The sequence below is a fragment of the Dysidea avara genome, chromosome 4 (genome assembly GCF_963678975.1).
Source record: "Dysidea avara chromosome 4, odDysAvar1.4, whole genome shotgun sequence".
Lineage (NCBI taxonomy): Eukaryota > Metazoa > Porifera > Demospongiae > Dictyoceratida > Dysideidae > Dysidea > Dysidea avara.
Genome location: NC_089275.1, coordinates 19,237,024 through 19,258,369, shown reverse-complemented (window position 1 = coordinate 19,258,369; position 21,346 = coordinate 19,237,024). Strand labels below are relative to the sequence as shown.

Sequence of the window (21,346 nt, the reverse complement as noted above, 5' to 3'; positions counted from 1 at the left end):
GAATTTTTGTGTCGCTTCACAAAAATTTTTTGCTGCACAAAAATTCACCTGAATTGTCGTTATTAAAATTTTTACCATTAACCTACCATCACAGCCATTTCTTGGCTGCCACCTTGGATTTCACATCTTTTTTCACCATAGCCTTTCTGAGGGCCGCACACTTTTTTTACAGCTTGGCTGTTTTGGATTAGATCTACTATACCTCAAGGTCCCTACTGCAATATGTATTGAATGAAGCTGGCTTTGAAAAGACATGGGTGTATAGACTAAAACTGATCATCTTTGAATTGCATTGTATTAAGGCTGATCATGATGCTGCTTGTGCAATGAATATTCTGGGAATTCCATTATTTTGTATACATTTCCGAACTAAATTTAAAATCTCACCTATATAGGGTGTTGTGTCAAACTTTGGTGTCCATATAGTTAGCTAAGGACATTAATTGATACCCTGGAGAGAGTACAGAGATGGGTAACTAAATAACTTGTAGCTGATCTGTCATTTGAAGAGAAATTACACTGAGTAATTGGAATTTATTCTTTATATTGCCAAATACAATTGTGTGGTACAGACCTCATTGAGACATATAATATAAACTCCTATAAGGTTACTATAATGATATTGACTGGCTAAAATTTTATTTTACAGAAAGCTAACCCCATCTCCCACACCATCTAAAACTCTATAACAGCAATATAGATTGAAACTGAAAGCCAACTTTCTCAGGACTGTTGTGATCCAGGCCTGTAGCCGGGGAGGGAGTTCTGAAGAACTGCCCTAGCCTCTTGGAAACAAAGGTCCACAATTTTAGTATACAAGTCCAAATTTCCACTAGCAAAAGTCCATTGGCTATATACCACTAATAAAAAGCTAAATTAAGTGCTCCAAGTAGCTCATTCAGTGCTAATTGTAGATGCAATGCAAGATCAAATAAAGCAGTCAACCACTCTAATAGAACACTTAATTTATTAAGACAAAATCATTATTGAGATTGTTTAAACTTGAGCTCTCATTACATTATAAAAAATTTGGTGGGCAAGCCCCTCCATGCAGAGCCCATCAATAGCATCCATGTTTCAACTCCATGCAATGTGTAAATTTCATTCTTTAATTATAAGACACACTTCTGCTCCACTGCCCTAGTTTTTGATCATGACAGAGTGTTCAATCTTTCCCACTCTTATTCACTGTGAATTATATTTAGACAAATGCATGTACAGACAGTATAACTACAGTAGCAGTAGAGTTGTTTTCCAAACGTCATCCATACAGCTGATCTTGAGCTATCTAAAAAATGTGAATACGAAGTGCTGGGTGCGCACACCATAATATAATCTGCATCAAGCCATAGAAAAGGTCCACTTTTCTTCAAAAAAAAACCCTGTATTTTTTTTAAACCAATGAAAAAAAAAGAAAAACTACAGTCTGTGTTGACGAGAATATGTGTAATCAGCCAAAATGTGATCTCCCCAGTGTGATCATCACCCACCATATCAGACTGTAAAAAGAGACAAGCTAGAAGACTTGTAGCTAGTAGATCACAGGGTATTGAAAGGCCTAGTGTCCAAATTCTAGTTTAGTATCAGTATATAATTTGCAAAAAAAAACTTTAGACTCAAATCTTAGCTAGAAACCCTTTTCTTCCTTTTGTGTGGGGGCGGGACTTACCCCGCCCTCGCACAAAAAAAGAAAAGGGTCTGGCTAAGCTGGACTAGCTAGAAAAATTTAGTACCTAGCTCCTTGCGGTTTCAGAAGACTAAGACAGATTTCCTTTTTCGATACTAAAATCCTGCAGGAAGATGGTAAGGAAGAGGTTGCTTCAGTCTGCAGCCATTCAAGTAGCGCGCAATGCACATCCCTGAATTTCAAATTATAGCGCACGCGCGTTCATCACAAATAAGCAAAGGGCAGAGGGTCGTTTTTTTATTGCAGAAGGGTAGGCGTTTACGGCTACTGCGGCTATTTCACTACATGGATACTTCGTGTGCTCAGCGTAACCAGTCAGGTAACTCAGTGACACTATTGGTTCATAATTGCGTAATGTATGAACTGGGAAGAAATGGCCACGATCTACGAGTCTGTATTGTGTGGTAGATGTCATTGCATCATATTTAATAACCTGGGGTTACTATTTCTATGGCATATACGTGTATTTATGGTAGATAATGGACCGTTTGACCTTATTTAATTGTATAACGTCTAGTGTAACCATTCACAAGAGTTTATTGAAAAATTTTGATGTGTAGGTGTGTGTGAGTATGTACGTGTGTGCATGTACCCATCGTGTGAGTATCTGTACACGTTATGTGAGACGTGGACAGCTATCCATGACTCGCATCATTTATGGGTGAATGGGACTTTGGGTACACACACCTTTACTTGTGAGACATGGTACTGCCTCCTGTGGGTCATTATTCCTGCTCCAGGAGGATTTTCCTGCACCGACTCATAGCATCTGTGTGTGAGTAGCACACAAGTGTCCCAGCGCTGGTTCACTGAGTATGTGTGGCCATGCCTGCGTGGTAGCCAATAACTATGATTTGTGTGCTTGCATGTGCGTCTGTGTGTGCATGCATATTATGTATGTAAGACTAGATATTTATCAAATAAATATGTTGAATGTTTTTTCTCTCTGCATTTTCTTGAGTTCTTGCTAGAGAGCTTCAGTCTTGACCACTTGCCATATTATCTAAAGCTGTAGCAATAAAATTAACTAATTAAACTGTATAATATTGTGTGCATACCATACCAATGTATATTTTTTTATAGAATGTTGAGAAGTAAAGTTGGTAATTTCCTAAGGAAACACCACATCACCAAACACATGATGAAGGTCTACTGTTCTCTCTTCACTATCATGGTCAGTGTATGTGTATCTTGTGTGTGGTGTGGTGGTGGTTGTGTGTGCGTGCGTGCGTGCATGCATGGGCATGTGTGTGCGTGTGTGTTTGTGATTGTGTGTGTGATTGTGCGTGTGTGTGTGTGTACTTGCATGTGTGTGCGACTGTGCGTGCATGTGTGTGTTGTGTGTGTGTTTCATAGCGCCCATGCTATTAGGTTAATGCAGTAGGACTTTGAATTTCTGATTTACGATTGACTGAACCATTATGACTGTTTCATCCAAGCTTTAGTCAACTGTTGTATGCTCTATTGGAACAGTGGCTTCACTGAACACTTCTGTGACACAGGTTTTCAGACAATGGTCCTTTGAGCTTTATGGCATCTTTGGTACAGTTTGTATATTCCTCATTTTTATTGTTTAGTGTATAGTGTTGTATTTGTGGTACAGTACGTACCACTCAAATGCAACATCGTCTCACAAGAGTGCGAGCTATTAAAAAACTTGTAAATTAAGGGGCGTGGCACCCATTTCGCTTTCAAGTATTCATACCAAGTGAAATGGGATGAATATTCTTGACCGAAACAGGTGTCACGCCCTTTAATTAGTAACATTTTTAATCGCTCACACTCTCGCAAGATGACGTTGCATTTGAGCAGTACTGTATGATACAAGTGGACCATAGCAACATGTGTTTTGTGTACAGTGTATGTATCACTACATGTGTGCTATGTATCCAACAAGTGTGTACTATTATTATTATTATTGATGACATAGTTCTCTGTTGGATTTACCATCACAATGGTGTTTCCTTATCTTCCATTTATGGTAAAGGTACGTACATATGTACATTTGAGGTGCAAGTGTGTATACTGTATTTTATAAAATACTACTACAGTGTACTCTCAGTGACTCAACAGGTCTCATCAAGCTTTGTTTGATTTACGTAGAATTTCTTCACATTAGTGAACCCTTTTGGTCTCTAATATACTATACAATACACACATAGTCATTGTTCCCTTCCAATTATTTAATAGTATTGAGTAGTTCCAGTAATAGGTTTTCCATTCATTGTGTAATGTCATGAGTCATATGTTTTATACATATCTACAATATGTACTATAATGTGTATTAGTGAATGAAAGCTTTCACAGTGTGTACTTATATCATACCGTATTGCCTCGGGTTATATGTAAATGCCTAATCTCAGTTTGTCTCCAGGGTTGATAACAACGTGACCACCATGAATGCCAGTTTGTAGTATTCATAGTTTTAATAGACATTTAATAGGTGCTTTAAAGAAATAAACGTCCAGGCCATAATTCGAGGCAATATGGTACATATACAACCAATGATCCAGTTTTCTGATAAAATATATTTTTACTATGTGTTTAAATTGCTATCTTAGTACTAGTAATAGCATGGGTAGCAGTGAAATTTTGGATAAATACCACGAGTGTTGTATTGGAAATTTACCATTTCCAATACAACAAGAGTGATATTTATCCCAAATTTCACTGCTACCCATGCTATTCCCAGTTAATACCATACTCGCTGCATGCTGTGCATTAGCGTTCCGCAATTTGTCACTATGTACTAAACACGCGTCAACACTAATTGGCGCTACATTGTTAACATAAATTCTAGCCAATGAAATTGCAATTACAACTTTTTCACTGCTACCAGTGAAATACGGGATAAATTTCACTGCTACTATTGAGACTTTTGTATGGGCAGTGAAACAGGTATGGTATTACTGTATATATTAATCAATGTAGCAAGTTTTCTAATACGTATTTGTCTATTTGCTAACCATTTTCAATAATGTAAATGTGTGTAGTATTAACTACACGTTGTTGCATTTCTATAGTTCTTACTTCCCCATGTTGAGGACAGGAACATTGGTAGGTTGCTACCATAACACACAGAGTTTGGTTGTTTAGCTGCTTCCTCATAAGAATGTGCTAATACTGTACACATGTACATAACATTAGTAGTGCATGATCACATATGTGTACATCTTTATTGTAGCATAGCTACCTAAGTGTGTAAGTACAGTATGTAAATGTCACAAATGTTTATACACAAGTCTCTTTGATGTAGCTTTTCTTACTGCATATGCAGGGCTTATCAGAGGCCAATGACATGCTTATGAGGAGACAGGACTAATGTGTGGGTGGGTCCTGTATTATGGGAAAAGTTAATGGACCCCAACAGGCTGGTGCCTGAAGTACTTGATCTGTGGGTATCCCTGACTGTGCATATGCACTTGTACATATGTTTATATAAGTGCACCACGTCACTGTTGGTAGTTACTTAGTGAGGCTGATCAAATGCATTTTTTAAGTTAACCAACTAAACCGTAATAATTTTATACATGTTTCTGCAGGCAGATATGCTGGATTTTTAGCCTCTTCAATGTATTTTGGAAGATTTTGTGGCAGGTACATAAGAAACAAGTACTTACAGTATAAATGTTTCTGTTTGTGTGCTAAGATATCAATGATGATGCATGAAAAATGAAGTAATTGCCCATGGGTGAAGTCTTAATTCAGTACACGTAAACATGATAATTCATATCAATATATACTTAACACGCAACTTTCACATCTGCACGTACACATGTCATTCATTTACAAGCTACACGAATACTGTACATTGATGGTGGAAAAGTTTTGAAGATGTAGTAAATAGCCGAAATTCACTATTGCAATTTTTCCCGACTTGCAGCATTGACCTTTGTGCAATTGAGTTCTTGTGCCGTAGGTTTGAGTTTCATGGTGCAAAATTCACAAGTTTTTTTTCTTATTTGGTAATTCATGTACTTGATTCATATACTAACTGTATATGTATTGCATTCCAGTTACTTCTGGGGTTGGTTAGCTGATGTTCAGAACAAGAAGACCATCCTGATGTACAGTGGAATATGTATGGCATTCTCATCATTCTTCTTTGGATTCAGTGTAAACTTCTATATGGCTGTCATCTTCAGATTTCTCACTGGATTAATGAATGGTACATATAATATAATTATACAGTGTAGTGTACGCATATGTGAATAATTTTGTCAGCAAACCATGCATACCTAGTCCATAGAATTATTCCACCCTACACAATGCTGGATTAGTCTGGTGCTGCCGACTCTTTTACGCCACTCGCTTTTTGATTAGTTGGGCGGTGCTCGCTGTAAAAGGGTCTGGTCACAACTGCATACTAAACTTGTGTACGCTGCCACTATAGTGGCAGCTATATAGTGGCAGCACCAATCAAATCGCAGCATTTGTAATTAAACTGAACATTCAGCGCGTAAAGAGCGGAACATGGATACTATTGCCCTGAGGGTATCGTATCTTCGGTAACTATGCATGGTCTTACTTGGAAGAGGACGGAGTGCGCTGTTATCAACTGTATACAGAAGTTGGCTACATGAGGTACGCCTCTGACAGTGCTGTCAAACTCGAAGCGAGGTTCGAAGCCATAATTCTATAGCATTACCATGACAAAACACACGTGATTCAGACGTTAATTAGTTTCAGCTGCACAAGTTTAGTATGCGGTTGTGACCAGACCCTTTTATAGCGAGCGCCGCCCAACCAATCAAAAAGCGAGCGACGTAAAAGGGTCGGCAGCGCCAGACTAATGCTGGATAGAGGGATAGTATTGTGTTGGTAGTATACATGGTAGTGTGTTTTGTGGTCAAGTACGTCAACATGCCACACCTACATCCTAACAAGAACAACCAAAATATAATTATCTACTCTTTGCGGCACTGTGATGTTTTATACCGTGAATACACATACCATTGTGAAAAATATCACTCTAGGAATTCTTAGATCATTCAAACTACATGTTTATCGTTCTTTGGAAGGCGGCTAATAAATACTGTACGTACATTTACATTGTAGATACTGTATATAGTTCAAAATTTGGATATATTTTTTCTCACATGCCAGTACTGAAATCCCTTATATTGTTATACAGTGGTGAACAGCAAAAAGATCACATGTGCAACACTCCTAAGTGAGCACTAGACCTTTGCCATTCTTCACCCAACTTGTGTACAGTCTGCTAAGCTCCGACAGAAATCTATGAAGCAATTTGTTCTCTACGATTTACAACAAACAGGAGCTCTCTGGGATGCATGTAGCGCAAGTTACAAATTTATCCCTTCAAAGGGAACTCTTCCTCCGCGCTTGGCATTATGGGGCTGGATTCGCTGTTAAACACTATTTACCCGATTATCTATCATTGTGCGGAGCTACTTTTCCTACCAGGTCTTTAGTTCACGCGTTAATTCTACCCATGTCACACATAGATTTGAAACGGATTTTTTTTAAAATTTGCCACTTCCATGTCTACATGAATATTAAAATCAGCTTCCGCACAATTGCAGCTTGTTTACTACTGCTTGCACATCCAAAATTCAACAGTCGTATCTTGAAAACCAGCAACTAGTTCATTTTTGTATGGAGGCTTGTAATAATAGTGCAGGTGATCTTGTTAAATGCTGTGATGATGTGTGCTTACACAACATGATTATATTCATTTGCAAATGACAGGAACTGGTGGTCAACCACAGTAATGATTATACTTAAACCTCAAAGCTAATGTGATTGCTTGCATAACACTGTTGAAACCTTATGAAAACTGTTCCGAGTCACCTTAATTATAAAGCTAACTGTGTTCAAGATCGATAAGAAACCAATAAGGTTGAAGCTGTGGTAACAAGTGCTGGGTGATTAAAGCTTTGGGTGTTTAGGTGTGGAGGTCCATAGCTCAATTTCCGTACAACTGTTTCAATCTTTGGACTCTTCGTACTGTACTAGTGCAAAGAAATGCTGCTACACCTATCTACTCCCTCTTGAACTCTTCTGTATGCTCCTCTAAGAAAGCTGTAGATATGAAAAATTAATGCCTTGCTTAAAAGAGACAATCATGTCAGCGAAGATAAAAGGAATGGCGAAGCGCCCAAGGCAGCATTTGTTGGAACCAGAGATGGCACATGCCACCTGTGAGTTTGTTATTGTGGCATGAAATGATGGTCGTGTATACAGTAGGTCCTAGCCTCGTGACAGTGGTTGGGTAGGCAGGCAGACCAAAAATTTCAACTTTTTACAATTTAAACATCTGGCTGCCTGTACATAAATGAATCTCTTGTTTTTATTGCTGTAATTGATGTACTGTAAGGTGGACCAAGGCAATGGACGATATTTGCAATGACGTTTTGTGACGTCACAAAACAAAATGGCTGTACTAGTGTGGGGACTTTGTACAGGGAGGTATCGGGTGAGTTAGTGTTTCCCTTTGATAGCGTTCAGTTATAAATTCGAAGAAGGGCGAAGGTGAGGCATATAGTATACAATGCAATACAAATAAGCCTACTTGTGTCCAATTTTAAAATTTTCGGTCTACTTCCCTTGTTGGAATGTGTTTTGCGTCGTCACAGTACGTGTGCTACTTCTTACCTTTATTGTCTCGTGGTTCCATGTGTAGAAAACTGTAGACAACATTCATTTCGAATACTGCGTGCTAAAGTCTCTGAAGCCCCCACACTAACACGGCCATTTTGTCAATTATGACATCAAATTTCGTCATTGCAGATATCATCCATTCTGTCAATGTAATTTTCATCACATGATATTTCTTTGATAGCAGCACTTTAAGTGGCGCCCGTCATTCCTACTAAATAGTACTACCATGCTGTGTGATAACCTGCTACATAACCTGCTACATAACCAACTTTCAACAGCAATGTTATCTAGTATGACCAGATAGCACATTTTCCAGGTTCCATTTTCTTTATCTAGATAGCCAAAGGAATGGTCAATCTAAGGTTCAGCTCTAGTATCCAAGTGTCAAGAACTAGACATTAGTAGCGTAATTGTATCTAGTTAAGCTGTTTTAGGTCTTTTGGTTTGCACATGCATGCATGCAGTTGATGTAATAAATCAAAATGGTGTGCCACGAGGCTAGTGAGTAGTCCAGTTTTCAAATGTTGCAGACCCTTTGAACCCTGCTAATCTACAGCGAGAACTCTCAAAGTTACAGTGCTGTTACAACAGAAAAATAGAGTTGTACAATGACAATATAGGAATAAACTACAGACACTTACATGTAAGTAAACAGTTATGACTTATGAATGCAGTCCTCTACTGAGATGCAACTTATGTCATCATGAACAGATGAATTCATTGCAGGGTACATTTTGTCTTCCAGATCCTTCAAGGCAAAAAACGTTAGTACAGAAATGATGTAAGTACTGAAATGACAGTGAGTTGTTTGTCCCGGACGAATGCTCATAGTTTCTGCCTCCTTGGGAGCAAAGCTAGTGCTTGAATAACACATAGATGTTTATTTCAAAATTTAAATGTTCACTCTATCATGCCAGTAGTGAAATACCTCAAAAGTGTATTATAACAATACAGCAAAAGGTCACATGTGCAACACTCCAAAGTGTGCACTTGACCTTCACCATCATTCTTCACCCGACCTGTGTTCAGTCTGCTGAGAGCTTGTCTCTAGCTCTTTGTAGTCCTTGCTGGCTTTGTTGGTGGGTGCCATTCGCGGATGGCTTATGGATTTGGTTGTACTGTTAATGCAGTAGTCAAAATGTATTTATAATCTAACAAGTGATGTTAATAACCAATTGTGGTATTGAGTTTAACCATCAACTAATCACCTGTGTGAGTATAGTATACTTAGCTTCTCTGTTGAAAGGCTTCTGTTTTGTTTGGTAATAGTATAAATTTAAGGAGGTGATTAACTGGCTCAATGATTCTAGTTTAAATTCTTTTTATTTACAACTTTTTCACCATTTGTTGTGCATATTGTGATCAAGTCCTATTAGAGTATCTTGGGAACAACTATTCTTGTTAAACGTTTACATATAGCTATCTATTACAGTACTGACACGTATTCATACAACAAAGCAATACTGTTTAACGTTGACCTATTTTAGTATTTTATTTCATACATTATTTTATCTATTAAATATTAAATGCTTGTTTAAAATCATTACTGTGCAATAGAATTGTTTAACTGTTCTGCTGTTCTGTTGTACAGTTTGTCTATGGTGCTTTGATAAAGTGTTCCATAATTCTGTATGTATGCTTGCATTTTGTTATGCTTTCAGGTATCGTTGGTAACGCTAAGGCTCTCCTGTGTGAACATTCTGATGATGTCAATCAGGTAAAAACACAATGTACATATACTGTTTCATAGAAAGTACCACACCAAAAAATGACACATGTGTAATTCTGTGATTAAAGTTTTTACAAGGTGCCACATAATATTGTGTCATGTGTTTAACAGAATGTATACATTTAAAAAGACGAAATATACTTAGGTGTATATATGTGTGCAAAAGTCCTCAATCACATTTTAACATATCTAATTCAGGGGCTTGGCATGTCGATGGTGGTTAGTGCTTGGGGAGCAAGTATTGTATTTGGACCTGCAACATCAGGTATGTACGTAGCTGTTATTATGTGTTATGTAGTAATATGTGTTGTTAAATTTTGTAGGATTGTTAGCTGATCCAGTTGACCAATACAAGTTACCACCAAGTAAGTCACTATACTATTACGTGCTTGCATGCTTATCTAGTGACTTTTAACAGACTTCTTCGCTAGTTTACAGTACTATATGGTGACTTATAAAGTAAAGAGAGAAACTTATATAATTTCCATAGTGACTACTAGTAGATTGATTGCAGGTTTTTTGTAGCACGGAACATCTCTAAAAACAAAATGTAATGGCCACTCCACAATTTAGTAATCAATAGTCGGGCACACATTCAGTCACACAATTAATGTATCTTATGCCACTCTTTCCTTTGATGTAGCTCACCGGTAATGAATTTATGTTATTATCTAAACAAGCATGTGTAAGGAAAAATTAAAATTTTACAATTTGAGTAGGGATCATGGCAATGAAAAACACAATGAAACAAGGGAGGTCATCTATACCTGCAGCTATGCCAGTGGACATTAATCCTTACTTAGTGTAGTCATGGCTGTACTACTATTGACAGACTGCATGTGACTGAAGTGTCTGTGTGTAGTTGGCTGGATTCATTGCATATAAGCATTTCTCGTACTGTTCTTTGCTTGTAACACATAATGAATAGGTAGAACATAACTGAAACTGAAGCAGAATTGCCACTTAGTGTTTCAGTAGTTGGGTATGTGTTCAGATGAAAGTATGGACTATTCATCACAAAAGGCTGAAACTTTGGCTGTCCACTCCTTTGTTACTATAGATAACAGAGAAGGATTTTGAGAAATGTCAGCTTTTGCTCAGTGGGTCACATATGCCTAACCAATACTGCCTAGCTGTCATGAAGGAAATGGTTTTGGGCGATACATTTGGGCAAGTCTCTATGATTCCTATACTGTACTGTACAATACCAAGTGTTCAATAGATTGGTTACTACTCAACAAGATCTTTGAAATCAACACTGTTACTGATGTGTACAACTATTAGACTACTTATGTAGATGCTATAATGGTAATTATCTTATTGTATACTATAGCTAGAGAGCTTTTTGCACCCTTCCTCTAGCCAGCTCAAACCTTTAGTTTTATCTCTAGTCTCATAATCATCATTTCTAAATGTTACCTAGATATACAGTATTACAGTATTACAAACTTACTTATGTACTATTAATACATTTATTATTCAAGTGAAACATCCAATGCCAGCTAGTCTGTTAGTATATTTAATAGTTAAGTACTTTATTCACTCTTTTTTTTGTTCTCACTGCAGATTCCTTTCTAGAGAAGTTTCCCTACTGCATACCAAGTATGTTTAGCGCACTGATCAGTCTAGTTGGAGTAGTCACTGTTGGTTGTCTCCTACCTGATAAACCTGAAAATAAATAGTAAGTGTACCTATGTCACATTCCAAACTATGATCTAGGTATATGGTTTATCCCTGTGTATAAGGCACAAGTTTTGCTATATAAGTACATGCGCAGAATTAATATTGTAATAAATATTGTCTATGTGATAGGCAATAAAAGTGTGCAATAATAGTATTGTAGATGTTTGACTCTGCATAAATATTTACTTCAGCATTTGTGTGTGAATGTATATACCATGAGAATTTCATTGGAAAATAGCATACAAGTGATGCATGTGTATACTGCCAATGCTAAATGCATATGCCATACAACTTTAGTTTTCCTGATATTTGTATATGTGCTGATATACGTATATATCATGAACTGTAGGCATCGCAATAGAGTGATGAATCAGGATATTGTATGTACCAACTCTTTATCTTTAAACCATAGCTGAATGACAAAATCTCTCACCATCATAATGTCCAGGCAATATTAATGTTATGCTTCAGTTATCGTCTTTAATATGTATGTGCATGTACAAAGCTACCACTTTTAATAAATAACTGGTAATCTCTTCCCTCCATTATCCGAACTCATGGTGTGTTCGGATAATGAAAAAGTTTCAAGCCTATACATTATATACAGAGCTTGTTAAAATACTCTAATAGAACATACAATTTAGGCAAAATACTGTAGTAATAGAACAGACAGGTCGGATAACGAAAAGTTTGAATAATCGATGACCGGATAATGGAGGGACTACTGTATAATATCTAAATTGAAGCTCAAAACGATGCAGCCCACATGTGACTCAAGTCTGCTTACACTATAGTTAATATAGTGGCCTGTGTGTATGTGTATTATACCATATTATTGCTATCAATGACATTCCATCTATCCCTATAGAAAAATTCAACAGCATATGTGACCGGATCTGCGAAAACAGGACATAATCGCACAAGCCTAAATTTACAATATAAAGCATTGAATACATTGGGTGAAATACTTGCGTATTATTGAAAAATTTTTGTAAATTTTGGAATGTCTCTTTTTAGTGAAGGAAGGGTCTAACAATAAAACCCTGGACATCTTATTCCCCTGCTCAAGAGGAGTTCGAAAATCTTTGTTTCGTTGCAGTACACCCAAGGATACGTAAGTTATGAACGTTTGTTTATGTCACGATCGTACGTGATCGATTTTTCTTCCCGAATTTTGCCTTTGTATGCAGTGAAGAAGCACGAGTAAGGGAAAACCTTACCCAGTAATTGATTCCCCTGTTCATGGCGAACACGATGGTAAAAATGTTAGCTCAGTACCTCAACCTGTTGGTAAGTTACAACCGTTTTTGTAAGAGCCTATAATATATTTTCCCTATACTTGCTTTACAAATCGATTTTTCTGCTGTTGCTACTTTGTAGGGCTGTAACTCCCAAAGTTAGTAGCATATGAAGCTGAAACTTTGCCAGTGGGTACACTTGGCTAAGTAGATTATAAATATTTAATAAACAGGAATTCTAAAAGTATGCGATTATGTCCTGTTTTTGCAAATCTGGTCACATATAGCTGTGTAAATATACAATATACCATATATAATAGACATGTTGTGTGTTGTTTGTATAGCACTGATGATGATAAGAAAATAGACTTGAGTAATAAAGAGAACATTGCTACTGAAGAGTTAGTACCAATGGATAGTATTAATGTGGAGACACATGACTGCTCATTTGAGAATAATTCAGACCTCCAGCAAGTAGCAGAACTACAGTCAGAGAGTAAAGACAATGTTCCACTGAAATTATCAGTTAATGGACTATCTTATAAGAAACTGCTTGAAAAAGAAGAAGCAGGAAATGGAACAGTTATTTTTAATGAAGAAGACATTGTTATGTCAACTGCAAGAAACTCTAAACTAAATTTTAAGGACAAACTGAAGAGACTAAGAGAGCATGTATATGCCTCATTTCAAGTCTTTATGAGTTTACTAAAGTACGTAAAGTTTACAGATCTGTACCCATTTCTATATGTGCTCTATCAATGTAGGAACAAAGTAGCAGTTGGTTCCATATTAATTTATAGTCTGTTTTCATTTGGTGTAATTGGATTTGATGAGTGTTTCTCTTTGTGGAGTGCTACAAGGATATCTCTAGGTACTGTATATTAGTGCATTTGCTAGCGTTAATTTTGCACAATTGTTCATAATGCTTTATCTGGGTGCCCCAGGTACTGGACAGTGTATACATATAAAGTAATACTGCTATAAAGTACTCTTATTTTGTAGTCAAATTTTACATCGAACATAATTAATTTGTCGCAGGCATACGTAGTTATAATCCCAAAGGCATCAAAGAGATTATGAATGTACAGCACGTATCTGCGACCTAAGTTGATCTATACTGTTTTGATTTTTCTTTCTTGTTCAACTATTATCAAATTTCTTCCCAAAGAATGTGCCACACATAAGCAAGTTAGCAGGAATTTTCAAGATACGCACAGTTAAAGTTGACTGTTGTATTTGAGCAAATGACTGTTTAGTTAGTCTAAGAGTGTTGTACCGTGTACATACATACATTTTATATTGTACCAATGAAACTGGTGAATGTAATTTTGACCTTATGTCAGGTGAGGTGACTTTTACTCTTCGTTTAGCAATGAGCAGTAATCTTAATTGTTCATACATAGCACTGTGTACTATCTTGTTTACTAGACTAATGTATTTTTTCAATTTTACTTTTTGAGTGTCTTAAATATGCTATTTTTGTATACATATGTACAAATTTTCAAGGTATGTTACTATCATTCATTTTGCGGTTGCTTGGTTTTCTGCAAAGTTTTCATCTTTGAAAATTAACAATTTTATCAGGGTTAACTCTATACTTTCTAATAGGTAGAATAGTGAAAATTGAGTGATCCTCAGAAATATAACCTCCAAAATCCTGAAATTTGTCAATCTGTGAAAATTACATACCTCGAAAATTTGTATGTATACAGTACATATGTAATTGTACGATATCCATTCCTTAGTAATGATGTAATCGTAATGATGTAATCATTCCTTTTGTAATTATCAATTAGGAGGACTGGGATTTTCCCTTCACAATATTGGAACAGTCCTTGCCATAGTTGGAGTTTTGATGATCCCGTGTTCTTCACTACTGTTCGCTCCAGTACGTAATTCTTGTACATTAATAATGCGTATACGTACTTCACACCAAGAGCTCACGATAATAGTAAAGAAATATTGTTCAAACCGGCCTTTACAAACAAACTGTACTGTAACTAGCGCTAACAAAAGTGTACACAAGTCTCACTTATCACCTGTAGGATGACTTTTGAAAAACTTTATGTAAATACTAACACTTGGAATTTGCCCTTTTTTTGCTTTGCCTTTGCATATTTCCAGATATTGTTTTGGCTTAACTGCATAACTATGTATCATACAGTATGATAGTACTGTATTGTAGGGGTTGATAAGAAATCATATGGTTTCGTGGATTATCGCACCTTAAAAAACAGCCTTGCAATAAGTTTTACTCGAAAAAACCGCTTGGAATGCATTAGTACTGTTATAATGATGCTGTATAGATTTCAGTTTAGCTACTGAAAGTAAAATAATGCATAACTGAAACCACCATAACATACGTACTCACGCAGTATATGTAGTTAGTATGTACAACTTTATAGTGTTTGTGATTATGTCATGATTTACTCTTTGCCCTTAATTACACATGATAGTACCTGTAGCAGCCCTTCTTTAGGTCATGGAAACTAGAATTTATAATGCAATGCATTTGGCTTGACACTTTTCCATTGGAATAAGAGCTCTTGCGTTACCTTTGTTACGTAGTAAGTTATTGATTGTATTAATTGCTTTATGTGTTGCTTTTGATTTCTAGTTTGAAAGAAAATTTGGTGCACTGTTGGTAAGTATGTAATTGTGAAATTACAATTGTACAATAAACATTGAGAGATTTTGCTAAATGTGCAGCTTGCAAAATACATCAAATTAAGCACAAAACAGTATATTAATCAGTCAAGATAAAACGTACGTTTATTAGTGTAATTATAAATTTTAAATGAAATGAGAGATATTGCAATATACCTATATGGGGAGAATCCCTAATGTGATATGCCAAAGTAGGCACATACATAGCTATGTTGTAATAGCTATCATCATTCATATCTCATGGCAAAATAAGGATTTTTTCTCACAATGGTGTGTAAATATTAACAAGCTATATAGTGCTATTAAAAATTCTTTTATTTTAAAATGAAGCAGGGTTCCAGTGATAAACGGTTGAGAAACAAGAGATATGATTTTGTTATAGTATAGCTATGTTGCATACGTGTGTGACTGTGGCTGCTGAATAAGTATTTTGATATCGTTACTTAAATTGAGTGAGCTGCGGAATGAATTAAGGGGCATCATTGCCACACGTATCTAGCCCTCTTAAAGTAGTGTAAGCAGTTATAATTGTATTTGTGGCATCTAAATATGCTCCTCTTTAGAAGGAAAGGGTTGATAGGGAATATTAATGCTTTTATAGTTGAAGAAAACTACCATGTAATTGAAGACCACATGAAAGCAGCCAAGCTGTGTAGAAATGATGTGGCCTTAAAAAAAGCCTTGGTGGAAAAAGTTATGAAATAAAAGGTGGTGGCCAAAAACATCTAACATCAAATCTGGTGTTAAAAGCAAGAAAACAGAAGACTGAATAATGATTTTTTATTCAAAACAAGATTTTTGTTCTGCTTGCCAGCTAGCCTGCTAGCCAGCCTGACCACAGTCACAACCAAGCGAAGCAGCACATGACCACCACATGAACTATCTAGGGTAGTTTTTAATGGCAACGTTTTGGTAGGTGCCATTTATTTTATGGGTGAGCCCTACTAAATAGTACTACTATACTGTTTGATACAGATAGTCTAGACTGCCTAACAACAAAACTTGCTTTACATAAAATCAACATACAGTCTATAACTCATGCCGTAATTTTTTTTGTAAAATAATTTTCATATGCGAAACTTGAACGAAAATTTCTTACACAACAATTTTTACATAAGATCGAGCTACTCTAATCAAGCAGTCATTCACGTAAACCATGTGAAGATATTTTTACTCGAAAATTTTTCACAATTTTTTTTACACAAAAATAAAGCAAATTACAGTAGTTAATGTAATTTATATTTTGTTGTTATCCAGACACACCATATTCACACGGCATCACTGATCATTATACTACCAATCTTTCCATCTCTCACATACTTCAGTGAAACGTAAGTAACATGTTTTGTCTTCATGCAAGGCATCATTTACTGTATTATGCGCGTTGTATAGACCTGGTGTTCTATGGACATTTCTGATAATCTTGTTACTGATAATAAGAGTATCATTCAACAACTGTATTGTGGCTCAAGGACTCTTCATCAACAACTCTGTCACTCCTGATAAACTAGGAGCAGTCAATGGTTTGGGAATAACAGTGACCAGTTTATTTAGGTATGTAACCTCTGCAATAATGCTAATCGACACCAAATTACCCTAACAAAGCGGAACAGGCAATCATTTATTTGAGTCAGTGCGTATGTAATACTACATAAAAGATATTATTCACCCTAATAATGTATGCTTGTGAATGCATGCAAAGTGTTAGAGTTTAGTGTGTATATGAATTGTGTTTACAGTATACAGATAATATGTGGGGAGTTCAGGGGTTTTGCACCACATTGAAGCCAATGGGTACATAGAGGACAACAGTTGTACTACGTAAAGAAATGAAAGCCAATAAATTTGAATTTTTGTAAAGATGAAGACACTCTAATAGAGCAGTTACTACTTTCACAATTATAGTAAAATTAAATATTCAATTAGTAATTTTTGTTGCAAATTATAACAACGCTTACTTTGAGCACTGATTATATTCCTCACCATCAAATAGTCTCTATTTCAAAATAACTTAGTAGGTTAACACATGCTTATCTAAACAACCACTAGTATATCCAAACACTCTCAAATTCAAACATAGGGAGTCTAATTTAAAACTTTTACCCAAAAGATATATCAGTCATAGAAATGAAAGTGTCCTCCTTTCATTAACCCACCGAAGTTATGATAAAAATTATAGCTTGTGTATGAATTTTATATCTTCTCCTCCTAGTGGATTTATCCACAACTTCTTGCCCTCCTCTCTCAGGTCTCCTATCCCCCCCTCCAATAGTGTCTCACAGATTTGCCTATGAGTACATGTGACTATGTCATATACTTGCAGGACTTTTGCTCCGATTGCGTTTGGTGCCATTTACTCCCTATCCCTCTCTGATACAGCTGAAGATATTGGATTTCCATTTGATTTTCATCTTATCTTTATCTTGTTCTCATTGACATATTTATTAACAATGGTAATAGTAGCATTCTTTCCAAAACGATTAGACAAACAAAGAAAATAATATTTATACGTATTTTATATTTTCACAATTGTATTTCATGATACTTATTTTATTTATGAATTACGGTGTATGTAATATTATTTATTTTATTGTATTTATGAATTACAGTGTATGTATATTTATACACATTGTTTATTTTATTGATTCATGAAAATATCCCTCATTGTTGAAATTCTAAGTTTATCAATGGAACTGAAGGTGCAATTTAATTTGGCAGCACAGAAGTAGTGTGTAATGTATTATGTGTTACATAATATATGCTGTGCAATGTGTACTAGCGTGAAACTGATATTTTATTCATCAGGGAATAATATCTGTAGAAAGGCAACTTCAATGGAGCAGTCAAATACAATGTACTTTAATAGAGCATTCATTATAAATACATATACTATGATACATTTTTACAGAGTAATCTAATGTCCTGAAGATATTGTTCAACTTGACCCTGCTATGAGTTGGTATAATAGTAGTTACTTTGCCTTGTTAAACATATAAAGTCAGGAGATGGCGTCTGCAATGATTTGTCTTGATGCTTACACTGAACATTGAAATGGACTTGGGAATATGGAGCGCATAAGACTTGAAGTCCATTTTTCATTTCCTACAATGGATTGCAACTTGTTCAAGTTTAGGTACTGTACAAAATTAATATTCACCCTCAGAAGTTTGTGTTCTAGTTTAATAAAGGATTGCTGCACTGTTTTGTTTAGTGTTTTGCCACATACCTTTTCGTTAGTATGATTTACTTGAATAACTGCTCTATTAGAGTGTAAGAAATTTTTGTACTATAGTTGTTGCATATAGCAAATTACGGTATAGAAATTAATTTCAATAGTACATGGCTACAACATGCATGGGTTGCGATTGGCCATGGGTTACCACAATAATAATATTACAATGCAACAATGTTGAATAGTTGTTCTATGTATCTAGCTAGCACGTATAGTCTGCATTTCATGGGTGGATTATGCAAGCCTCACAAGATCCTTGAATTAACAAATTGTATCCATGATTGTACACATGACAGAGTGACACGACACAGTGTGGCTAACATTTTAAGTTTGTTATTAAATGGTTTGCAGCTTCGTTGTATTTTTGATTATATTCTTGATTGCAGTATATATAAAGTACTTGCAATAGTACTACAGCCCAAAATTGCCTCCAAATAGCACCTCAAAAGTAATTCTCACAATATTTTTCTGGAGGAATGCCCTCAGACCCTCCTATGCTGGGCCTTACCACTTTCACTTTAACTCTGCATGACCCCCCTGCTTTGACTTGATTATGACTAACTACCAAGAAGAGGAACTGATGTAAAAATCCATATGCATCAGAGATATACGATGACATGGTAAGCAGCATGAAATTACATGCTATATACAATACACACACAATGTAAGGAGGCTTAAAATGTAATTACTGTATAATAATATTATATGGTTGATCAGGCTGTAATCATAATAAATTATTAAACTTTATTCTTAGGCTTTCTGTATGTACCTTATGCAGTAGTTGTTTTTATCTGCTTTACCAGTTTGGCATTGGAGGGAGAAAACTAGCTAGTTCTATTTATTATTTATTTGTTTACAATAATAGCTAACCAATAAGCCCATGGCTTGATACAGTACAGTAGTCCTGCACCATCACTCTGTAGACCAATTGGAGTAGGGGAAGTTGTGAGACGTATTATTTCTAAAGCAGTTTTGTCTATATATTATTGGCCTGGATATTCAATGTGCAGCTGGCCCTTTACAGTTGTGTTATGGGAAAATGTCAGGAGTTAAAGCTGCAATTCATTCTATGAGAACTGTTTTTACTAATGATGGGTCAGAAGGTATGTTGCTTGTCGATGCTAGTTAGTAATGCACTCAATTCCCTCAACCATGCTGTAGCCCTTTGTAACATTCAGTATTTACGTCAACTTTCTCTACTATCTTGATCACTGCTGCCCTGTTTGTGGATGGTGATGTTCTCTACTCCAATACATTCAGGGAGATCCTTTGGCTATGCCTTTTTACTCTTTGGCAATCATCCCACTCATACAAAGATTGTCCAAATCAGTGATTCAAGCTTGGTATGCTGATGATGCTAGTGCATGTGGAAAACTCTCATATGGTTGTGGTGGGACCAGGTTTCTCAGTTGGGACCTCTGTTTGGTTATTTTCCCAATGCAGGGAAAACTTGATCTCGCTCATCTGGTGTTCACAGACACCTATGTTAATGTTACAGCTGATGGTAGGCCTTATCTAGGAGCCACTATTGGGTCTCAAGATGAGCTAGAAGTCCTGGCTTTATTTGCAACTACACAGGTTCAAGCTTCCTTGGCTGCTTTTTCCCGTGGTCTCATTAGTAAGTGGTTATTTATTGCCAGAACTGTTCCAAATGTTGGTAATCTTTTTCAGCCTTTAGAGAATTGTGTTCGCCACTTCTTTATACTATCCATTACTGGATATTTACCTCCTGGTGATTTTGAGAGAGATTTGCTGTGTGTTTGCTCTCCCTGATAGAATGGGGGATCGGGCGTTTCTAATCCCATCTTTTTGTCATCTGCTGAGTTCCCTGCTTCTGATGAAATAACTCAGCCCTGGCCCTACAATCACTGATTCTCAAGCTTCTACTTATGTTGATGATGTTAGGAATACTCAGATCTCAATTAAGTCAAAGATCAAGCATTTAAAGTCTTCTTGAGCTGTATCCACATGGTCTGATATACTTGACAGAGCACCCTCCAGTTTGAAGAGATCTGTAAGGGAGCTTCAAGCTAGCTCACAGTTCTTCCTTGGCAGGAACATGGTTTTGCCTTACATAAGACTGGTTTTCATGATGCCATTGCACTAAGATATGGGTGGGATCCTGCCAGGGTTCCCCAGCATTGCTCTTGTGATGCCAAATTTACTATAGAACATTCTTTTTCCTGTCCTAAAGGGGTATCTCCTTCAATAAGACACAAAGTAATCTGTGACCTCACTGTTAATCTTCTGACTCATGAGGTACAAGTGGAACCTCACCTCCAGCCTATCACAGGATAGCAATTTCCTCTGGCTTCATCAAAATAATGTGGAAGATGGTGCAAGTTTGGACATCTCTGTTAATGGCTTCTGGGGAGGCAGTTGTGAGAGAACATTTCTTGATGTCGAGTTTTTCAACCCTGTGCCCCCAGTAATTGTTCTGCAACTCCTACGGGGATTTACGGAAAACATGAGAATATGAAGAAACG

General features: G+C 36.3%; 1 protein-coding gene across 2 annotated transcripts; it reads left to right on the top strand.

Moving 5' to 3' along the window:
* Positions 1-1,886: 1,886 nt before the first annotated feature.
* LOC136254062 (uncharacterized) lies at positions 1,887-18,301 on the top strand. Of its 2 annotated transcripts, none has more exons than XM_066046723.1 (17): positions 1,887-2,006; positions 2,771-2,861; positions 3,618-3,674; positions 4,711-4,744; positions 5,230-5,284; positions 5,704-5,855; positions 9,973-10,028; positions 10,239-10,305; positions 10,364-10,405; positions 11,607-11,721; positions 13,306-13,671; positions 13,726-13,832; positions 14,758-14,849; positions 15,579-15,605; positions 16,886-16,959; positions 17,021-17,182; positions 17,952-18,301. In XM_066046723.1, exons 2-17 carry the CDS (start codon positions 2,772-2,774, stop codon positions 18,127-18,129), a joined length of 1,674 nt encoding a protein of 557 aa, XP_065902795.1. In that variant the 5' UTR covers positions 1,887-2,006; position 2,771; the 3' UTR covers positions 18,130-18,301. The 2 variants fall into 2 exon arrangements, with proteins under 2 accessions (XP_065902795.1, XP_065902796.1); XM_066046724.1 differs by having other exon boundaries at positions 4,711-4,748; positions 5,234-5,284.
* Positions 18,302-21,346: the final 3,045 nt, after the last annotated feature.